At 35.1% G+C, this 23,983-nt stretch overlaps 2 protein-coding genes and 1 non-coding gene across 3 annotated transcripts in view; all 3 read left to right on the top strand.

Annotated features, from left to right (window-relative positions):
* Positions 1–11,879, top strand: LOC119837132 (venom serine protease-like). Its single transcript, XM_038362643.1, has 10 exons — positions 1–116; positions 5,404–5,475; positions 5,831–5,968; positions 6,646–6,772; positions 7,345–7,448; positions 7,964–8,165; positions 8,500–8,563; positions 9,234–9,367; positions 9,709–9,860; positions 10,330–11,879. The coding sequence occupies exons 1-10, from the start codon at positions 105–107 to the stop codon at positions 10,504–10,506; spliced, it is 1,182 nt and encodes a 393-aa protein (XP_038218571.1). The 5' UTR covers positions 1–104; the 3' UTR covers positions 10,507–11,879.
* Positions 5,000–5,071, top strand: Trnac-gca. The gene has a single exon. It is a non-coding gene; the product is annotated as a tRNA-Cys (tRNA).
* Positions 11,880–12,413: 534 nt separating the features above from the next.
* Positions 12,414–23,983, top strand: part of LOC119837138 (centrosomal protein of 104 kDa) — an 18,880-nt gene continuing 7,310 nt past the window's right edge. Inside the window, exons 1-12 of the mRNA XM_038362658.1 lie at positions 12,414–12,643; positions 16,677–16,835; positions 17,397–17,532; positions 18,029–18,116; positions 18,654–18,846; positions 19,283–19,494; positions 19,950–20,126; positions 20,646–20,805; positions 21,116–21,203; positions 21,639–21,783; positions 22,098–22,324; positions 22,863–23,000. Of these exons, the coding sequence (XP_038218586.1) occupies positions 12,604–12,643; positions 16,677–16,835; positions 17,397–17,532; positions 18,029–18,116; positions 18,654–18,846; positions 19,283–19,494; positions 19,950–20,126; positions 20,646–20,805; positions 21,116–21,203; positions 21,639–21,783; positions 22,098–22,324; positions 22,863–23,000 (1,763 nt within the window). The 5' untranslated portion in view covers positions 12,414–12,603. The remainder of the gene's footprint in view (positions 12,644–16,676; positions 16,836–17,396; positions 17,533–18,028; positions 18,117–18,653; positions 18,847–19,282; positions 19,495–19,949; positions 20,127–20,645; positions 20,806–21,115; positions 21,204–21,638; positions 21,784–22,097; positions 22,325–22,862; positions 23,001–23,983) is intronic.

Here is a 23,983-nt window from a genome sequence, read left to right as displayed (position 1 = left end):
CTCACACGACTCACTCTTTGTGGGGGAAACTGACGTTTCGATTTTTTTTTCGTTTTTTTTTTTCGACATCGGATCGGAAGGCGGTATATGTGGAGTATAATCGCATGATGTATCTGGTAAGTTTCATTGACGTTCGAATTATTAAAAAAATATGTTTTTGAATTTAGATGCGGGAATTTTTATGTTTAATAAATATTTATCACGTCAATGTTGGTGTATGAAAAAATGCTAAATAATAAACAAAGATATCTAATAAACAATTATTCAATTGTAGAGTTGTAATAGTAAAAATATGTATTTTTTACACAGAAGTATGACAAGGCTAACATTATTATAATTTTGAAGGATTCTTTTTAATGGAGGCATTAAAATTACTATCTCGTTGAAATAGAACCATACAAAACTTTTTAACATAAATAATCTCCAATAACGCGTACCAACATTACCGTACAATTTCTTATGAATATGAAATTTCTAACAGTTAGTAGCGATTAGTTTGGCAAAATCGATAGCTCTGGGTTCAAATTCCGAAGAAGACTAAAACAAAGAACCATCTATGGAAAGGGACCATGCAAACATTTATTTACTCACTACACTAACGATTCGGAAAACAATTTCTAATAAGTCTCGTCTTAAATAAACTCTGTGGTTGCTGTGTTGAAATTATATAGATAATTTTAATATTTTTTTTTATTTATTATTAGAGCCACAAAGAAATCTTACCAAATATGAATAATAAAAAAAACAATGGTTTAAAATAATGTGCGTATGTATACACCTTCATAAACTACAATTTCAGTTAAAACTGTCTAATTAAGTTGCTTTAAGTCTTACTAAAATAACATTCCTAAATATCTATAGATATACGTTTTGCTTTTGTTGACAGTAATTCCCCATCGAACTAAGCTTTGTCATTTTACTTTAACAATGAATAGAAAACCGTTTTTTCCAAAATTACGCACTTTTTTTTCTCTACAACGAGTAAAGTGAATGCGGTTTAATTTTGAAATCGATGATGGCCTAAGATAGCATAAGATATCCATCTATCTAGTCATCATAGTCTATCATAGTCTAAAAGAAGCAAGTACATAGTAAAACTGATTTCAACCCCATTTTACTGGAACAAGAAACGATGGCGAAAATATTAATTACGTGATAAAAGCTCCTAAAATTATTATCATAATCATATGCTTCAAAATAAACTCATGTTAAATTTTTGTATTTACTTTAACACTAAGTATTAATATACTGGCTGTAGACCGCGGCGTTACTCGCATGGTTCCCGGGTGATGAGTAGCCTTTATGCTAATCCAGTCTATAATCTAGTTCTGTGCGAAATTTTATACAGATACGACATTCCGTTTTCGCGTGAAAGAGTAACAAACATCCATACATATGTCCAAACTTGGAAAATTTCGCGTCAATGATATATGTAGGATAAAATGTTTTAAAGAAAGACGGACATTTCCGTTGAAAGAGTTTCAACTTCCATAATTATTCAAGTTTAATTACTAATCAATAACTTATACGCCAATATACTAATATTTTAAAATGCCGTAAGCGTTCAAACAAGCCTTAGTGTTTACGCAAACGTCCTTAGTGCACAATATCATACCGTCTTCCCCATTTCAAAATAGAATCTAGATGTACAGTACATCTAGATATTCTATTTTACATCATGTTCTACGGCTACCATCCCTTCGTAGTGGACCTACCATTAATGCGCACAAAACATTATCAGTCATCTTTTATCAATCTAGCTGCGAAGGAATCGAACGCCCTGCCCGCATCCGTCTTTCCAGAAGAATATGATTTAAATTTATTCAAAGCAAGTCTCTACCTAGGCATATCTACTTTCCATCAGCTGGGATTGCAGTCCAATGCATGGCTGTCTAATGTAAAAAAAAACTCAAAGATAGGTTTGCATCCTCTTCCCTTAGCCAGGTCTTCCGCCGAGGGGGTCGCGGACGTATTTTAACCAGCTCCCGTGGCCCCTTCACTCAAGTGGCTCGACGGAACACAGTGGGGTTTTGGTCGGTAAGAATCCTACATAACCCACGGCTCCATCCCCGAGGGCCGTGGGTATCTATGCAAGATTTCCCCACTATAATCCCCACTATAAATAAAAGGTCCCCAGCTTAAGCCCCATTTTTCAATTACATTTTGAATACAACTTTATTAATCATCGTCATTTAAAGTTTACACAATTGTCAAATATTCAATTTATTTGGCAACATATTGTTATGCTGATTATAAAAATGAATGTTGTTAAAACTGTTTTAATATTGTTATATTAGGCAAATTAGCTGTATGTTTGATCATTGAAATATACATGATAGCGTGAAAAATTGGCTATTGACATTACACGTTCTTACATGATAGGTATATAGGTATGGTTGGTTAAAATAAACAATAGTTAAAACTAATTAAAAAACACTTTTTTTATAGAAAACTGAATTAAAATAATTTTGTCAAATTAGTGTATAATCTTCGGTCTTCCATAAATCTACGAAGGTTAAATGAAATCTGGCCGTTTATGACCGCCGAAATCGCGTCCAAAGGTCCCGGTTACAAACATACAAACATGCAAGTGAAGCTAGTAAAAAGCGTGTGAAAAATCTCATATTTTAGTGTTTAAACTTTAATTTTGTAAGTCGGCAATCCATTTGTAGAGGCGTAAGGTCTGCAATGGACCTAATGCCTCTCTAAATGTTCATGGGCGGTGGCAGCGCTTACTATCAAAACCAAAATGGTCTGTATCATTAAATATAATATAATAATAATAAGTAGTGTTTTCTAATATTAAAAAAGCTTTAACAGCTAACATAAGCGAGAAAGACAACTAGATTACTGCTGTAAATGAAGCTATTATTACAAATATAAACAAAACAATATACGCTTTGATAGAATCAAATAAGTCGTCTTCTTTGCCTATACAGATTATAGTAATCAAATTATTTAATCTCAGCGATCCTTATCATGATAATGCGATTAACTCATAAACTTACTGTATTGTCACCGATCCTTTATAAGACTAAGTTCGAATTAAACCTATCTGTATAGAGTTGGTCCAAAATCGAGTCTAAAGAAGTCCGTTACACGCAAACATACAGAATTTAATAAAAATAAATAAAAAGGCATGTTTTAAATCCATAGAGTCTCATATACATATCTATAAATACAGCTATTATCCATACACTCAAATGAAATTAGCTACGAAAGCTCGATAGATAAAATAGATTGAATTGTCTCTACATTTTTCTTCTAAATATTCTACTAGTACTACTAATACTATAAATGCGAAAGGATGTGTGTGTGATTGTTGCTCTATCACGCAAATACTACTGAACCGATTGCAATAAAATTTGGTATGTAGACAGCTGGACAACTGGAATAACATATAGGCAACTTTTTATCCCGCTATTCCTACAGGATACGGACCTACGCGGTTGAAACCGCGGAGTGCAGCTAGTTATGACATAAATCCAAAAAAAAGTTCTATTTCTTTTAAAACATTATAAGATACTCTATTTCATCGATCGCGTCATAAATAATGTTTTATTTCTGATATTTATCTATCAATTATTCTATATTAATCTATATTAATTTTGATTAGTATCTCATTCTAATTTGATTATTATTATTTCAGCATTACTATAATTTACAAATCATCTTATTTTCTTTAAATTGTTATGATTGTATTTTAAAGAACGATTAAAGAGAAACCAGAGTTTTTATTTTTCATTAGACAGACCAGTAAACCAAAACAGTGGGTTATTAGTCGGTTGGAATCTTATATTTTATTATTCTGTGACATAACCCACGGACTTTCCCCGGGCACCGTGTATCTATGATAGATTTCTAGAGAACTGCATACAGATCGCTTATATTTCGGAATTTAAAACAATATGTGTCTTTAATAATAAAAACGCCTATTTTTCTATCAGTTCAACAACCACTTTCTGTTTTCAATGATAAGATATTTCGAAGAAAACATCGATTACATCTTAATTTGATTATTATTTCTTTCATGTTTGTAATATTGATATAATTTATGAAATGTTGTGTACATTTGTAAGATTAGGTTGTTACATATTGTTTTTGCTGCTCTTTCACGCAAAAACTACTGAACCGATTGCAATGAAATTTGGTACATAGACAGTTGGACAACTGGAATTACATATAGGCTAGTTTTTATCCCGTATTCCTACGGGATACGAACTTATGTGGGTGAAACCGCAGGGCGCAGCTAGTTGTTCATAAATTACAGTAATTTTCATAAAATACATTAGTAACATTACAATTGACAAACAGTTTATCCAAATGTTAGGTTATATTCAATACACCTTCTAAACAATGCTTAAATTAGTAATTATCTTGTAAATTAAACATTAAACATAATTGTAATTTTGAACGTATATTACACAAGGTTAGTATTTTAGTAATTACTTATTATTTAACTAGTTCTAACTACAATCAAATACTTTGTTCCTACCAAAGATACCAATATAACATAATACTATACTAGTCCTACTTACATAAAAGTGTAATTAGTAATTATGTACATTTTTTTAATGCGATCTACCGGTATTGTGAAATTCGGAAATTATTGTAAACATTATTGATTTTAACGCAAATAAACATTGTGTTATCCATGTTATTAGTTGTAATGTTAAATGAATATAAATAAGAATAAAGCTTTAAATGCTTCGCAATGTGTGAATGGGGAAAGCGCTTTTAATATCTACATCACAAACTTACTGATCAGTCGTCATAATTATAGTAACTTTATTAATGATAACGGCTTGTGTCCTATGTTGCGTATTCGTCACTAGAATCTATCGCACAGACATCACTTCTCTACAATTAGGTTCCTCCAGTTTTCATCGATCTTACAACTGAGTTTGGTCTGTGAACAGTTTTTCCATTTACGTAGGTAGCTCGTATATTAAAGATAACTTGTTCTAAAATAATAAAACTATTCGAAAACTCACTCATCGGGGATATAGCTCAGTGGCAGAGCAATCGACTGCAGATCGATAGGTCCCCGGTTCAAATCCGGGTGTCCCCTTGCAATTTCTTATTGTAAATTCCGTAACTGGCTTTTTATTTAGTGTTGTGTTTCTGTGTGTAAATCAATGTTTTATAATATAATCCTTATATTAGTTAAACAGATTTTTTTTAAATTTAATGTTATTACTTATTAAGTGGATACAATAAGAATTGAAGACAAAGAATTATATGAAAAAGATTAGCTCAAATTTTGCTTATAAATTAAATCCTTGTATAAAAATTAATTCCGGCGGTGCTGGTAGCTTAACATAGCAACCTACCAGCTCGTTGGCCAACAACGTCATTAAAAAGTAGACAGATATTATAATAAATAATGTTTTCTTATTGCAGGTAATTACTACCCTGGTGTCTCTTGCCAGCTATGTTAACGCTCAAAGTGCCAATTGCGATTTTGATCAAGAAGTGAGTTATTTCTCTTCAAGTATTTTACCTTTTATTTTGCTTGCAACATAAGAAAATAAACATGTTTTTGCGTATTCCTAAAAACGAACAAAAATTTAGCATATAATGTATTAAATTCTATTAATAGAGATTTCTTTAATTTTAAATTAAGCTGCGTATGTAGTTCAAACTAAAGTTTTAAATGTATTGATAAGTAACATAAGTATATATTGAATATTAATATTATTCTTCTCTATCGAACAAATAAACCTAAATCAATATAAGACTTTAGAAGCGGTGGTGGTGTGATCTCTTACCATCAGTCGAGCCACCACCTCGGCTGCCAGCCCTAATATAAAAATTTATTTGATTACAGATAGCAGTAGGGCAGACCTATTACATTTACAACCCTAACTACCCTAACAGTTACGCTCCGAGTACGGTATGCAGGTGGATGCTGCGATGCCCCCCAGGATATAACTGCAGGTTGGACTGCGATCTTAATATGCCTTCGGTGAGTGTTATTAAAACTCAATATTATCGCTGTGTGACTAAAGGCGGATTTTTTAATACTAGAACTGAATTTCAAACGTTTATTTATTCAATTAGACTTCTTATAGAAGCACTTTTTAATCGCCATAACATAGTGTAATAATTTACCACCGGTTCGGAAACCAGGTTCTACAGAGAAAAGCCGGCAAGAAACTCTGTAGTAGCTCTTTTAAAATGTCAATTTTAATTTTTAAATCTACATAATATGTAATGTGTACCTAAAAAAATGCTAAGGAACTGTACCGTGGTTCATAAGCGACAGATTTCCATTGATTTTGATCTTCTCTTCTTCTCCCTTAGTTAATCATCAAATATCGCATATAACAATATCAAAAATGTGTGTTGAATATTCGAGTTTTAACATACTTTAGTGGATAACATTCTTCGAGTATATTTATAATGGTCACCGAAGATTCATCAACACTAGCCCATATGTTCCCACTGAAGAGTCACGGGTCTGCCTTTATCTTCTACGCTGGCCAAGTGCGGGTTGTGTTTAGTATTGTAAACCTTTTGGAGCAGTAGATTATGTATGGCACATTGTGTGTTATTGTGATGTATGTATATATTATTATTTATGTATATGTATGTACTATTATCCATCGATATAAACAACTTCATTTGTTCCACTTTCAATAGACGTACATGTGTTCCGGTGATCACATCCTCGTCTCTAGATCGGGTGACCCTCAGCTAGTGGCAGCTGAACGGTACTGTGGTGATGGAGTGTTGAACGTTGTCTCCATGGGTCAAACAATGAGCGTGGGTGAGGATTGTAACGTTATTATTCATTTTATCTGACAACTGAGCTGGTGGTTCGCCTGGTGGTAAGCGATCACAACCGCCCATGAACATTCGCAAAGGTAATGCGTCTGCGAATGCGCTGCCCGCTTCGACAGTGTCGGGACTAATTATCCTACTAATATCCTATTAATATTATAAATGCGAAAGTTTGTAAGGATGTGTGTGCAATGAAATTTGTTACGTAGACAGCTGGACAACTGGAATAATATATAGGCAACTTTTTATCCGGATATTCCTACGGGATACGGACTTACACGGGTGAAACCGCGGGGCGCAGATAGTAATATAATAAATCGCGTTAAAATCGATTAAAATCACTTTAATTTATACGTGGATATTAACGTTATTTATCAACCGAGTTAATGAAAAGGATCAGGTTATCTATAAACTTTTGAATGGGTGTTCAGATTTTTTTTTTTAGTAGAACCGGTTTCTTCTGACTAGTTCTGGTTATAAGAAGACGGTTAAGTTTTTATGGTAATATAGTTATTTTTCCAAATCTTTATGTCAATATGCATTTATATTGTTTTCCAGGGCTTGAAACCACTTACTACACGTCCGGTGGCAACTTTCTTTGCGAAGTGACAGCTCAAGAACCAGTTACAACGACAACCTGCAAATGTGGTGTTAAGAAGACTGTAAGTTGTTAGTGTGTTAAGGCTAATTTTTAATCGACCTCAAAAAGATTTATCAATTTGACTTTATTTTTATCCGTCTTCGAGAGAGGGACTTATGTTTCATAGGGTGTATTTATTTGGAACGCCCTATTTCATGTCATCATAGCATGACGTATTTTTATGCGCGATTTTTGGTCAATTCTCAAGTTCAGCTTTCAAGATTTTGGGCAAATGGCCAAAGTGATATTGTTGTCTAATATTGTTGTTTTTAATTGTGTTAATGAAATGAATGACGTTGTAAAAACAATTGTTTATTGTATATCTAGACTAATATTATAAAGAGGAAACTTTTGTATTTTTTGTATATTTGTTTTCACGCAAAAAACACTGGACCGATTTGAAAATTTCTTTAACCATTAGAAAGCAATTTCACTGAGTGACATAAGCATATGTGTACTGGTGAAGCCGGGGCGGACAGCAAGCATAATATTTCGACCCGTAAAGAAATAACTGCTATAAAAAGCTTCTTATTACAGACCCGTATTGTCGGCGGTGAAGACGCAAAGCCCAACGAGTACCCAATGATGGTAGCCGTCATCGAGCAAGGCTCGTCCACGGTCATGTGCGGAGGCGTCATCATTTCCGAGACATACGTGCTAACCGCCGCTCACTGCGTTGAAAGGAAGAACTATAGAAATATCGGCGTCGTGGTCGGGGAACATGATTTGTCTACTGGAAGTGAGTTATGGCACTATTTTTCAGGTTTTATAGAATAATTTAGTTTTAACATAATTGCCGAATGAATAAGGTTCGAATTTTCTCCATTCTGAAAATTTAAATCATAAAAATAGGTCTCATCTGGTGACGGCTTGAATCGTAGAAAATCCTATTCTTAGCAAAGGCTTATTTAATGAAAAATCTAACTTAAGTAATTGGGTATTATAATTATTAACATAAAAAAAATCCTTGGAAACCCGACATGGATGAATTTCAATCTTTAAATATATATAATATAGTATATATATTAAATATGCTATAAAATAAATGTTAAATTAATTGGTTATCTTTTCAGCGGAGACCCCTTATACAAAAGGTTACCGAGTAAGCAGGATCGCTATACATCCGTATTATTCAAAGTAAGTATCGCATATTTTCTCGTTTTGTAGTGTAATGTTAACAAAATAAATATATTCTTTAGTATAGTAACATTGTTTTCGTCTCCAGTACTTATCTTTGTCAATAATATAAAGTTTGCTTGTTTGATTGAACGCGCTGATCTTAGGTTGTCAATAGGAATCCAGAAAACCAATACTATCCTTTCTTTCCTTTGGGATATCCTGGCTAAAGCATCCAAATCAGTTCTGTGGTTTAGGCGTGAAGAACAAACAGACAGACAGACTTTCGCATTTATTAGATTAGTTGTGAAGTAGGGATTAAGGCTAGATCTGTTTAAACTATGTATTAAATCTCGTTTTTTATAATCAAACTTCTCTGTAGCAAAAAGCTTGAAACCTTTATTTGGTTGGTTTGATTTGGTAGGTTAAACTATTTTTAGGCCCCTAAGTGTGTGGGTGTCCCTGGGTATACTGCCAACAAGCAGTTACCGTGTCGGCTAAGCCCTAGGTATGTGGGAAGTCTCTAAGTATGCTAGCAACGTACATTTACTGGGTCGCTACCCGCTAGGTCTCTGGGTATGCTATCCTCATACATTTAACCTGTCTGCAACTTCTAGGTATATGGGAAGTCTCTGGGTACTTTAGCAACATCCATTGACCCTGTCTGCTAATACCATGTCATATTTTGCAGTGTCACTTATGATTACGACGCTTCGATACTCACAACTGCGCAGCAAATTGTGTTCAGTGACTACGTGGGCACCGTCTGCCTCCCCTTCAGGTACTCGCAGTATGACTTCACTGGGGAAAAGCTAACTGCATTGGGTAATTATTGAACTTTCCGTTTGTTTAGACTCTTATTATTTATCCCTTTTTATGGTTACATTATGGTTCCTTTGTAATTTGGCTTTAGGCAAGTGTGGTAGAAATCCGACCATATTGCTAAAAGAAGACCTTGATTGTTATTTTTCTCTTTAAATATAATGAGTTAATCATAGTTAAATATTATTTTAATAATAGTAAGAGCAGTGAACTCGTCTTCTTATTGATATTTCCTGTTTTTTTGATTTTCAAGTAAGCAAGTTTTGAATGTTATATAATTAGTTTTAATATTTCATATAATATTAGAAAGGAAGCTTTTCACAAATACATCTGTCTCCTTTCAGGTTGGGGAACGCTCTATATAGGTGGACCAACGCCAGATGTCCTTCAGAAAGTGGTGCTCGATGTGATCAGCCAAGATGCGTGCAGTAGAAGAGTCAATTCGCTCACACCTCGTCAGCTCTGCACGTATACTCCAGGGAAAGATGCCTGCCAGGTAGACATCACCATTTGACTTGACCCTAATATTTTAAGGAGACAGACAATGGCGTAACCACATTATAATAACTTATTATTTTCGCTGCGATAACTGACAGATATCCGGAAGAGTGGAATTAAAATAATTATCAAGTAAAATTTCTATCAAATATAGATACATGGAGGCGCTGGCGATAGCTGAGCGCTAGGGCCGTCATCATTTATAAATAAAATAAATAAAATAAATAAATAAATGTGATTTCGGTGGAACACGGTCCATATTGTCAGTGTGGTAGCATTAAAACTGAAAATAATCTTTCAAGTTGGAAAATTATTTATGGGTGGACCAAATGAAGCTATACCACCTTTTTTATAGTGGGGAAACCTTTTTTTTATTTTGATACCCACGGCATCCGGCGAAGAGGTCGTGGGTTATGTCGGATTCAAGCTTTACCATTCTACTTTACTCAACTGTTCCTCCACTCCAGATGGACTCCGGCGGGCCTCTCCTCTTCACCGCAAGCAACGGTCTTCTCTACAATGCAGGCATCGTGAGCTCTGGATCCCTCTGCGCTTCCGCAGGCAGGCCGGGAATCAACACGCGCGTCACAGAAATACTACGGTGGATCTTGTACATTGCGCCAGCTAATTATTGTGTTAAATAGAGTTAAGTGTTTGTCGATTATGTTATTGAGAGAAGGATAGTGCTATTCATTATTATTTATATCAGACTAAACAATGTTCCAATGCTATTTAGATTGCTATGGGATTAAATGAACATGCTGGTAAAATGTGATACAATAAATGCTACTTGAAATAATCAATATGCATCACCGTTATATTTATACTAATAGCATAAAGCTAAATAGTTTGTTTGATCGTGGTAGTCTCAGAAACTAATGGTCTAATTTGGAAAATTCTTCAAGTGTTAGATAGTTGAATTATGGAGGCTATTATACGTAATGTCATTATATTCTACATCATATACGGCGCGGGTGAAATCTTGGGGCACAGCTTCTACCTCATGATAGACTAGCTTTGGCTCTTTGTACAATATAGTGGATTTTCTGCTGGTATAATAATATGATAAATTATTATGGCCCTCATTATTAAGTCAAACTAAGTATACAATGTTATCGAATAAACTAAGAATAGTTTGAACCTTAAACTTGAAGCAATATTGTTCATTAGATTCCTACGATTGACAGTAGAGGAATGTACAGATACGGTAATACTTTAAAGGTTTTGCCCGCGGCTTCGCACGCGTTAAATTCTGTAGTTTAATAGATGTAAACCATATATATAAAAACCTTGTTGAATCACTCTATCTATTAAGAAAACCCACCAAAATCCGTTTCGTATTTTAACCTTATTTTATATTTATATTATTACCGTAACCCACATTCAATATGATGTAAAATCTTAATTGTAAGTATGTTGTCTTATCCAGTAAAATGCCAATTGAAGTGAAAACAGACGATTCAAAGATATGTAACACAAATGGAAATGAGAAATGAAAGAAAAATTATTGTTTTTGTTTAAATGAACGACAGATATGCAATACAGAAAAGAGTTTAGGATCAGCCCCCAACCTAAAGGCTTTCTATAAGCGTAAACTTTAGTACAATAGATAATGTATGGTATTGACATGCCCTAATAATACGTCACGTATATTGGTAGACAAGTATTATTTTCCTATTCTATCAAACGGAACGTGAAGTGAAACGACAAGAGAGTAGTCCATCATTAACAACGACTAATTAATAAAATTTCGAAAATCTTTAATGATTGAAGATCGCGTATTATATATTGCATTTAAATTGTTATGTGTCGTATATCACATTGCAATTTGCTATTTTAGTGTCTTATACAAAGTTGCAAAATTGTTGTATCTCTTTATAAATTGATGTATTGATTTACTACGATGTATTGATGTATTGATTTACACTAATTCTGTTTAAAAGAATTGGCAATTTTAATGCACTTATATTTAAGAGTTAATTAATTTATTAATGATTGTTATTTATTCAGTAATATGTTACAAACAAATAAATGCGTATTTTATTAACTGATTGTTTTAATTCTATTATGATTATATAACAGTTTGTAAAGCACGAAGTACTGGATATAAAAAATAAAGATATCAAAAACATAACATTTTGTTTCTAAAATAGCTTTATTTCTCATGGATTATTACGAAATATGTAATAATCAAATAAATAAATATTAATGGAACACACTTTCACTTTTAATGCTAAATTTGGGGTGATGAAACAAACTTGTAAAGAATACTTCTATCTATAATTAAAGCTAACATTGTTTTTATTATAACCCCAGCAATTATGGACAGGCACTTCATGGTAAATGAAGCCCATGACAGTCATCAGCCCTTAACTATTAGTAAGATATTTTAGGCGGGATAGAATATCAGACAGATAGTTATAGACGCTAGAATGGAATTCTAAATAATCCGTGCGCCCCCCGCTAGATGGCGCTTTTTAAATAAAAAGCCTCACTCCACTATACAGAAGTATTGATTTTTACCATTCTAAAACACCGCTTTCTTCGTCCACACCTCCACCCCTATTTATTTAATATTATATACTTATACTTAGTTTATCAAAACCGCAAGCAGTGATGTGAATCCAAACATTTTTATAAAATGATAGAGTGCTATGTTTCTTGACAGATTGTAAAAAAAAAAAAATCTTAAAAATATGGAAGAGAAGATTGGAATTTTCAGAGTCGCCAGATAGACTAAAATGCCAAAACGCATACCGTTCCACGTAGTTTATGCAACAAGTAAGTAACTAACTTTTTAGTTTATAATTTGGTTAAAAAAATCCCAATTTTTTCGCTAATTCATGTAATTTTTTACTATTATATAACAAATAATCGCGTTAGATTTGATCTTTTGCTCACTTGAAGTGTTTTGCAAATTATAAGCTCTTTTATATCAACCGATGGTATACCTTATAATGCATAAATATCATTATGTTATTTTATAATAGTTTTACATATAGTTACGAGTAATCCGACTTATATTATAAATGCGAAATTTTATAAGTACGGATGGATGTATGGATGTATGGATGTTTGTTACTTTTCCACGTGAAAACAGCTTATCGTGTCTGCATGAAATTCGGTATTAAGATAATAGTCTAAGCACATAGGCTACTTTTACCTTGGTATTACGCGAATAACGCCGCGGTTTAAACATAGTTCCCAAATAAATGTTACGTACAAACGTACGCGTAAATAAGCCTTTTATTCTGTTCTTTTAGGACTTTTAAATAGACTGTTATCTTGATTTTTTTTTTTTTATGTCATAGCGGGCAACTGATCTGGTGGTTCGCCTGATGGTAAGCGATCACCACCGCCCATGAACTTTCGCAAAGGTAGGGCCTCTGCGAATGCGCTGCCCGCTTTTTTGGGGTAAGGGAAAAGGAATGGATTAACGACTGGAAAGAAGGAAAGGACTGGGACGGGTGAGGAAAAGGAAACGGGCCTCCGGCTCCCCCACTCAGCGTACGAAACACAGTGGCATGCCACTATTTCACGCTGGTTTTCTGTGGGGGTGTGGTACTTCCCCGGTGCGAGCTAGCCCAATTCGTGCCGAAGCGTGCTCGACTCCCACAATAAAAAGATGATAAGTCATATTATGTTATAATTTAAACACTGTTATATGCCTGTTATATGCTCGCACAAGTAACTTTGATGGAGAGTTAGACACACTAAAATTAAGATCGATATTGGAAACCTAAGTATAATAATAAAAATGCTTAAACCAGTAAAGTAGGAATATAATACTAGCTGTTCGCCCCGGGTTTGCCCGTGCTGCATATATAGCCCATGTCACTCAGTGAAAGCTGCTTTCTCATGGTGAAATTTTGAAATCGGTCCAGTGGTTTTTGCGCGACATCGTTACAAACATACAAACGTTTTTTTTTTCACGTTTTTTTACTTTACAATATTAGATATCGATTCATAGATTATTAGCTATGTAAAATTAATTATTCGTTACATTAAACAATTTATGATATTTATTGATTCTTTAACTTAAGTTCCCAAATTGGAGAAGGTTCTCAATTCAAGTATATTTATTATAATGTTTTAGTTTGTTGTGGTAGGAGTTTTAGATTCTGGAGTGATACGGTACCTCCCTCCTCAAGGACGTCGTAACCTTTTTTGTTGAAACCATTTTACATCTAATTCACGACGAATCACTGTATCTCTCTTATTTCTATATTTTCCTTAAGTAAGAAACGCAATACTTTGAGTTTTCAGAAATAAACAGAATAAAAATTTTGTAACAAAATAGAAGTCATTGAATCACACTTATGAAATCCATATCCAAATATTTTTAATTAATATGTATTTTGAGGTTATATCGACTGTGATTCAAATATTTTTAATAAACCATCAACGCTAGACCGCACCTGCAATGCAGTTGCTTCAGAACAAATTAAAGTGTAAGGATGCAATTATGTTAGTAATTACAGACTAACGAAGTTTCTTGTGCTCGCTTTTATATAACTTTTAACGATTTTCGAGCTTTAAATTTTCATTTGCGGATATTAGAACTGGGTTAATCTATACTTCTCTATTAAAACCTACTTTTAATATAAATTGGAAATATCTCTATCCGTCCATTTCCTTTTAATTGCTAGTATTTAAACGCGTTCTAAAATCGTTAAAAAGTCTTTCATTTCTCAACCTTCGTTGTCTTTTCACCAATTTCATGCGTGAATGCCATGATTAAGGGTGAACCAGTATCATTTCGATATATATGGTATTAAATAATTTTAAATTATGTTGAAATTACTGTTTTATTAACCAGTTCCGACACTCAAATTTAAAATGAGAGATTTTGGTACATGAGTAATGATATAAATAAAAAAGTATATTAGTAGTTATTTTTTATATCGCTTAACGTGAGAATTTGCTCATTAATTAACTAAGAAACTTTGGAAATGCCAAATTGGTGCGTGCCAAATACCAAATTCCATTAATTCCCGCCAAATACTGTCGTTGCTTCTATCGAAATCCTTTCAAATATTTCATTACTGAGAATAAAATAACAAAAAAATCGAAATTAAAAACTTTTTAACGGATTTTAAACGCGATTTATTCATTATATTATTTACCCGACGTTTCGAACACTTTACAGCGAGCGTGATCACGGGGAGACGTTAAAAAGTTTTTAATTTCTAAATGTATAACACTCGCGTAAAATCAAACACAAGAAAATACTAAAATAACAAATGTTTGACTGGTTCTAGTACACACGCTGACCGCCGGTGCTGACAGCCGAAACGTATGAATCTATGAAACGTGTCATTCTAAAACGCTTCATAGAGATTAACACACGTTCATTCATATTTTGTATTCAGCCTGGCTCTAAAACCAGCCCTAAAGTATTATTACTTACTAGCGGTTTCCCTCGGCTTCGCCTGTGGTACATATATAGCCTATAGCCTTCCTCAATAAATAGGCTACCTAACACTGAAATAATTTTTCAAATCGGACCAGTACTTCCTGAGATTGGTGCGTTCAAACAAACTCTTCAGCTTTATAATATTAGTATAGATTATTCATTATTGAAAATGATTAATATTTAACACAAATTTAAAGTCCGCGAAGAGAAACTCGTATACTTGCTTATAAAATATTAATGCTATCATTAGGTTTTCCGATCGATACCAACGACCTATACGTTCCTACTTGTATAGCTAACATCGGTTATACTGAATCTACGATAAATTTACAAGGTTAATATGAATTACTAGCTGTGCCCCGCGGTCTCACCCGCGTAAGTCCGTATCCCGTAGGAATATCGGAATAAAAAGTTGCCTATATGTTATTCCAGTTATCCAGCTGTCTACGTACCAAATTTCATTGCAATTGGTTCAGTAGTTTTTACGTGAAAGAGTAACAAACATCCATACATACATACTTACAAACTTTCGCATTTATAATATTAATAGGATAATAGCTGTATTGGCTACGTGGTTTAAGTATATATAGTCTATGCCTCTAAGGAAATAAATTGTTTAAATTAATTTAGTACTTTATGTGGGTAAACATAAAAAACACACGAAAACATAAATGTTTCTTTTTTATAATATTAATTTAAATATTGTTTACTAGCTGCGTCCCGCGGTTTCACCCGCGTTAGTCCGTATCTCGTAGTAATATCGGGATAAAATGCCTATATGTTATTCCAGTTGTCAAGCTATCTACATACGAAATTTCATTGCAAATCGGTTCAGTAATTTTTGCGTTAAAGAGTAACAAACATGCACACATCCTTACAAACTTATTACTTACGCAACGAATTTTGATGGAGATTCTTTTAATGCAGTGCAATGGAGCTGGTGGGTCGCCTGATGGTAAGCGCTTCCACCGCCCATGAACATTTGGAGAGGCGTAAGGTCAATTGCAGATCTTACGCCTCTACAAATGGATTGCCGACTTTAATTGTGAAGGCATTAGGAAAGGATTGATGAGAGATATGGGCCTCCGGTTCCCCCACTCACCGTACGAAACACAATAGAATGCTATTATTTCACGCCGGTTTTCTGTGGGGATGTGGTAGGTACTTCCCCGGTGCGAGCTGGCTTAATTCGTGCCGAAGCGTGCTCGACTAGTAATAGATAGAGTGATTCAAGAGGAGGGTTTATATGTATAATTACATCTGTTAAACTACTCCGAATTAACGCGTGCAAAGCCGCGGGTAAAAGCTAGTTTATTATAAATTTGAAAAATAAATATATCAAGTAATCTTAAGAGTGAAAAGCGAGCAGATCATTTCAAAATAGAATACAATTTCCAGGTGAAGACAGCTCATATCCAGCATGCGAGCTGAACTCCCAAGGGCCGGCAGTTCGCGGGTGGCGAAGCGCTGGGCCTCCGCCCCACGAGCTCCTGCTCCGACTCTCTGCTGTGACCAGCATTCACAAGCTACAGCTGCTGGCTCATCATCAGCTCATACGTGAGTTGTATTTTATCTACACAGCGGTGATGGAACCTGTCGTTATTTTATTAACTAGTGAAACTGGAAATTTTTAAATAAATAATAAATAAACTAGTGAAATTAGAAATTTTTAAATAAATCAAAAATAAATAAAAAATACAAAAAAATAACACGTAATTCACTTAGTATTGGGTGGAACATTCCCTTCCTTTTTCATACTCAAGTTTGACTTACTTATGTGTTAAAAAATTTCTACCCACATATTTTGTTTGCGTTGTTATAACAGTGAATGAGATTCATTTTCTTGTACTAGCTATTCTGTTGAGGTTTTATTTAGTTTTTTATTTTTATAATATGGTTCCATTAATCTGTTATGGACTGACGATTGACTTCGGAATCCCTTAGCTATTTTAAACAAGTTAACTTAGTATCTTATAACTTCTTTCTAGTGTATGATCGGTTTTTGTGCTTATTTAAAAATACTAAGATATTCAGTGGCGGAATAATATCTTAGCATTCTTAAATAAGCAAAGTTTGTGTATTATTAACTTATTTCTAATAAATGAACGCTTATTCCAGCGGCCTGCGTAGAGGTGCTTGTATCTGGTGGCTTACTGTCAGAAGGAGCTGCCACACCCTGCGGCGCGACCTACACCAGCGTGGGCAGAGTCACCCTTGTGAGACCTGCACCCCAGGCTCGGACGAGGGAACTTAGGTAGGTATATAGTCCTTTAGTACGTGTAAATTTTATGTCATTGAAAAAACCCAGCATTCACTCCTATTGCCCGGTAATCGATGGAGCAGTAGGCATGTGTGAAGAGAATTCAGAAAGACGGTATTTAATACCTACCTCCTGCTTTTTACTATTTTTTTACACAGTGGGATGCCTGAAAGAGATCACTCCTTAGTGATAAGGTCGCCTTCTGTGCTGGTCTAGTTGTAAGTCTTTTATTTTTAAGGTTTATTTGTATACCAACACAATAAATTGTTAAATAAAAAATAATAAAGATGGATACCGACTCGATGGCAGAATCATAGGATGATGATTTACCATCATTCGTATATTATTCATGTTTGTTTACTGGCCACGGAATTGGGGACGAAATTAGCATATAACTTTACACCTATTCTACACAGATACTTCAATATAATCAGAGTGGTCAAACTCATTTATTCCATGACTTGCGAATATCAAATATTATTATTTGCAGGTCGGCAGCTCTTCCAGAACCAACTGTAGCTAGGTTTGTGAAGCTGAGACTATCGGGACCACATCCACCGGCTAAAGAAGATGATCAGGTATTTGGGAGACGATAATTTATTAAATTATTATTATACGACTAAAGATCGACAATTTTGGTTTGTTTGTTAATTAAATTCAAGTTAAAAACTTATTTCTTATTTATGTATTTTTTTAAGACATAGCGGGTAACTGAGATGATGGTATACTTGATGGTAAGCGGCCCCCGACCATAAACATTCGCAGAGGTAGTGCTTCTGCGAACGCGTTACCTGTTCTTAGGGATAAGGGGTAAGGAAAAGATTGAAAGCGGAAAGAAGGAATGAACTGGGAATGGTGACGAAAAATAAACGAGTGTCCGGCACCCCACTCACTGTACGAAACACAGTGGCATGCTACTATTTCACACCGGTTTTTTGTAAGGGTGTGGTACTTCCCGGGTGCGAGCCGGCCCAATTGAATGCAATTAATGTAATTACAAATACAATTGAAAATGTGTTATTAATTACATATATACAGGATAAGTCGAGACTATAGGAGCTATGGGCGTCTGCATTTTTTATTATCATATCATAGATGAAGATTCTGATCTGTAGGTGGCGTTAATGGCAGTAAACGTTCTCGGAGATGAAGTGGAGGAAGAAGAAAATAAAGCAGATAACAATGCAGCCGCTAAAGCAGAAGTCAGTTTCTCTCCGTATGACGACCTAGCGTTCATAATGTACGTCGACAATGAAATAGCTGACTTGGTGAGGAACTTGGATGAGAAGAAAAGAATCGCTGTTGCCGGTAAGTATACTAATATATACATGATGACTAGCTGCGCACCGCGGTTTCACCCGCTTAAGTCCGTATCCCGTAGGAATATCGATATACAAAGTTGCCTATATGTTATTTCAGTTGTCCAGCTATTTACGTATTTTTTTTTCAAATTTCATTGCAACCGGTTCAGTAGTCTTGAGCAACAAACACACACACACACACACACACACACACACACACACACACTCAGCCTTACAAACTTTCGCATTTATAATATTAGTAGGAAGGATAGTAGGATAATATAGGATAGGATTATGAGTATGATGAAATACACTTTATCAATTTCAATTTCTCAATTTATCTGATTAATTTTAAAGATTTTTTCGTTAATTGCTATATCCACATCTTAATCCGTGAATATGTGTCTAAATAACTATTTATATATACTTTTCTCGATCCTCAGAGGAGCGTTTTGAGTACGCGAGACGTCTTAAGTCCGCGGGGTCCGCGCTGGCTGCAGCCGGTATACGTATCGGCCGGTGGCGGCTGCGCAAGCGCACGGCGGCCGCGCGGGACGACTTCGAGCTTGCGCGGCGCATGCGCGACCGGATCGCGGACGCGCTGGTTGGGGTCAAGGAGGACCCGGAGCTGTTGCGGCTATTTGAGGAAGATGGGGTGAGGTTCCTTTCTAGTTTCTTCTCTGAATCACCTGCATTATTTAATTGCAAATTGCCACCAAAATTATTTTAAATTTCTTTAAATAATATAATTGACTGAATTGTATACACTAAAGAGCGATTCGCTATTATGTTCCACGTTAACCAACGGCCGAGTGACATGACACAGCCCCATCTGAATTTTTAATGTGTTGCATCCTCTTTTACTTTTTGCACTGTCTATTAGCGACTCTATCTGCTGTTATAGCGAGACTCGTGATATATTTTTCTATTGAAGCATTTCAATGCTATAGAACTAAAAAATAAAAAAGTATATATCTTATACTTTTAGTACTAAAGGTACATTATTAAATAGCAATTTTTGTTCGATATGTTATTGTTATATTAAAGTTAGTAATGATTTAGTATTTATTCTTATCATGAGCACATCACAAACTAAAATTTTCTCTCCAGCCGGACTCCCGCAACGACTCATCCATGCCACAAGCTTACGACTTCTCCCATCACCTCTCACCGTCCGTCGCGGCCGGCGCGATGAGTCTCGACATCCCATCACCAGTACCACCGATAGAACATGATGAACAAACGCAGTTCAACGGCGTTGATGATGAACCTAATCATATTTCTGCTGTGAGTTGTTTAATAAATTATAGCTCAGTAATATATCTTTCTTTTGGCAAAAGGTTTTCGAAATCGGTTCTATTGTTCAGGAGGAACAAACTCACATCTAAACTACACTAAACATCTTTTATAAATTTAGATCATTTGACAAACTAATTAAATCTCTATATTCGCATATATCGTCATGCATTGTCGCCAGAAGGTTATTCATGCTTGAGCTGAAGTTACTTTGGTTAAAGTTACCGACATTTTAAATTTTAAATGATGGAAAAACTACGTAGCCAGGCGATGAGAAAGCGGTAGATACCTTAATTATTTTTATTAATGAAATAAGATTTTTGCGAGTAAATACTGACCGTATATTTCGATTACTTATTCGATAGCTTTATAAAGTATTTATTTTATTGTATCCATTTGACCATCTATAGTTGGAACTAGTAATCATTTTAAATTACAGTCACCCGTCCAAATGCTATTGTGTACATTCGACCATCTGGGGTTAGAACTAATAACCATTTTAAATTATAGTCACCCGTCCAAATACTACACGAAGATACCCAACCAGAACCAGAAGTTACACAGATAACACAAGAAGATGAAGAGAAAGTAGACGGCCAGAAGAAGGAAGAAGAACTGCGAAAGGAGACAGACAGTCCGCGGAGGAGCGTCACCCCTAACGCTGCTAATGGTAATAATATAACTGATTGTTGGTATGCCTTGATGTCTATATAATATGTAGGCCTGAACAGATATGTATGTAATTTCATGAAAACATAACTTTAACGGCTGATGATAATGATGATGATGATGATAACTTAAAGAGGTATAAACCATATCTAAGATATAAGATATGACTAAACATGCAACATGTGAGTTAGAAAGAAATACAATTGAAAAATGTTATAAACTGTCATTTTTAAAAAGGACGAAAGTGACAGATTAGATGCTATCGTAAAAATATTTACTTACACTATGTTTTATATGAATTGCATTTACAGGTTCCCTGATACGAAGAAGAAATAAAAGTGCCGGCCCGAGATCAACTTTCGAAGCGTACGAAGAAAGACTTTTACCAGCTCTTAGACAGTACGTTTGTTTTTATTCAATTATTTGTTCATTTGTACAATCTTAATATATAAATATATATGCATAGTTACAGTGAAGTATGTATAAGTAAAATGACTGATAGCCATCTAGTTATATCAGTTGTTGATATTTTCGCCTGTGGAAGCCAATCCATCTGGACCGTTACGGTACGGTACCATACCATAACGGTCCAGCGGTATTAAGTAGGAGAGTATGAAGTAATATTATAGCCTAGTAGTAGTAGGCTTCGCCCGAAGTACATATATAGCCTATGTCACTTAGTGAAGTTGCAGCTTTCTAATGGTGAAAGAATTTTGAAAAGATCCAGTAGTTTTTGAGTTTATTCATTACAAACAAACAAACAAAAATGCAAATTCTTCCTCTTTATAATATTAGTGTACATATACATATTATTTAAGCTATTCTGATATCTAGTTCGCACACAAACGAGTACTTACGTGAGGCGCGCGAGGAAGAAGGCAGCGCGGGTGGCACGTCCCACACGCGCGCCGTCCACAAGCTGAATGAGCGGGAACGCAAGCAGGCCGCGCTTCCAATACTAATTTTTGGATACCCTCTTGTGAGTTGATTGATTGTTCTTATAGCATTATGTGTCAGTATTTCTGCTACCACTGTAAGGAATAAGCCTATACGGAACTAATTATATTTAATTTCAATTTGAAATTCTATTTCTTATGATTGGTATGTCTATTGATAGAGTTAGTTGTTGTAGTTTATAATGGAAAAGTTTATTACTCGAATTGCCGTGCACAAAGTAAAAATGTTTCTTAGTTAACTGTAACTTTTTTTAATAACTATAACTCTGGCTCTGGTAGAACATTATTTGCATACATTTTAATTTCCACTATTTATCACTAACATTATTAATTACAGGTAGAAAAATTCTTCTCCAAAAACTACCTAGACAAAGAAGAAGGTCTAGCCAGGCTCCGAGCAGAGCTGACCTCCCCATCCAACGGCAGCACCAAAACCTCTCCCAACAAAACTGCAAGAGCGGCCGCCATTTTGCTGCAGAGAGCGCTACGGGACAAAGTATTCTCAGTGTATAGTCAAGCGAATGAAGTGGTCAGAGTACTTTTTAAAGACTTTGTGCCCGATCGGTGAGTTTTCTTAGATTGTTTTTTTGTATGACAGAGCAAGCAAAGGAGCAGGTGGGCCACCTGATGTTAAGTGGTCACCACCGCCCATAAACACTAGCAACACTAGAGGTGTTACAAGTGCTTTGTCGGTCTTTTAGTGATATACGTATGAAGGCAATTTTTCCAAGTTTTCTTAGCTTAATAAGCGATAACCAGTAATGTATGTGCAGTGGGGAAAAATTCAATCTTATTTGACAAATGAAGTCTTTTATGAGATGGGGGTAAAACTTCTTTAAATTCTACGCAGTTGCAATTGCGCAATTGTTGTATAATAATAGATGAACAAACATAAATACAGGTGTACATCAGTTTTTTCGTTTCCTGTATGGTTATAAAAATACATAATAGTTTCTTAAAGACATTATTTTTGCTTTTTGGACATGCAAGTATAACCTCGATTATATAAGCCCTTCTTGTGCCCATGATACTTTAGCCTCTACATTCCATAATAAGTTTAAACTGTCCTATTCCTAACATCAGCATTTGTTGTTGTCCCCAGGGTTTGCGCAGCGGAAGTGGGCAGATGCTTGGAGCGGATCTTGCCGGAGCTGCTGCGAGCTTGCGGCGACCCCGCGCCGCGCGTGCACTCCACCGCGCAGCACACTGTGCTCACTGTGGCTGACTGCCCGCATGTTAGGTGATATATCTATATCTATATCCATATCTATACCTATATCTATATCTACATCAACTATCTACGTGTACATCTATACTAATATACACATAATGCTGAAGAGTTTGTTTTTGTTTGTTCGCACGGGCGTGCTCATTTAGTATATATATATGTTCAACATTTTTAAATTTCGGCCAAGTCGATTTTTAATATGGATTGCCACCAGGTGACCTCCTTGTCAGCCAGCTCTAAAATGAAAAAAAATTAAACTTCCAGAAGTCTTCACATTATACCGCAACAGCTGGTGAGACCAGTGGCAGCATCTATGCATCCAAGGTTAGCGCTGTCTCGTCTTCAAATGCTGGAACAGCTCATATTGAGTCATGGAATATCAACTGATAAGAACAGGTATGTAATTGTGTGGGAAAGGCAATTATATTCAATTATATATATAATTTTAAATTACCGGAAAAATATAACCAATGTCTCTTCTGGATAAAATGTTAATAATAAGTAAAGTTAAAAAAATCTAAAAATCACGCTTTAAATTAAACATAGGATCACCTACATAGTCTCAATTGTTCTTACGTAAGGAAATTATTTTATCCTGGCGATCCTAATCAGAATCATAAGTTAAACTTATGAGATTATTTAACTGGCACTGAACCTTGATAAGTGGTAACATACAGGTGAAAAGAGTAAAGATCGAGTTTCTTGCCGATATTTGATTAATCAGAAAATAAGAAGTTTTATTGATTAATGCCACGTACACAGCGTGGTGGATTATGGCCTGAATCCTCACAGGAAACCTGCCCCTGTAGTGGGAACATAATATACGGGTTACTGCTGATGATGTAGATGACGATAATGATTGTGATAATTTTGATGATGACGTTGACCATTATGATGGTGACGGTGATGATGATGATGATGATGATGATGACGATGCTATGTCCCACAGCGGGCTCACAGTCCGGCGCCTCGCGGAGTGCGGCGCGGCGGGCGCG

This window comes from Zerene cesonia, chromosome 26, assembly GCF_012273895.1.
Source record: "Zerene cesonia ecotype Mississippi chromosome 26, Zerene_cesonia_1.1, whole genome shotgun sequence".
NCBI lineage: Eukaryota > Metazoa > Arthropoda > Insecta > Lepidoptera > Pieridae > Zerene > Zerene cesonia.
Note: the sequence above shows the minus strand (reverse complement) of the source record. Positions and strands in the feature narration are given on the sequence as shown.

Excerpts from the sequence above, each read along its gene's own strand:
- LOC119837132 (XM_038362643.1), top strand. Across the intron at positions 6,773-7,344 it reads GGGTCAAACAATGAGCGTGG|GGCTTGAAACCACTTACTAC; the intron begins GTGAGGATTGTA and ends ATTGTTTTCCAG. Across the intron at positions 8,564-9,233 it reads ATACATCCGTATTATTCAAA|TGTCACTTATGATTACGACG; the intron begins GTAAGTATCGCA and ends CATATTTTGCAG.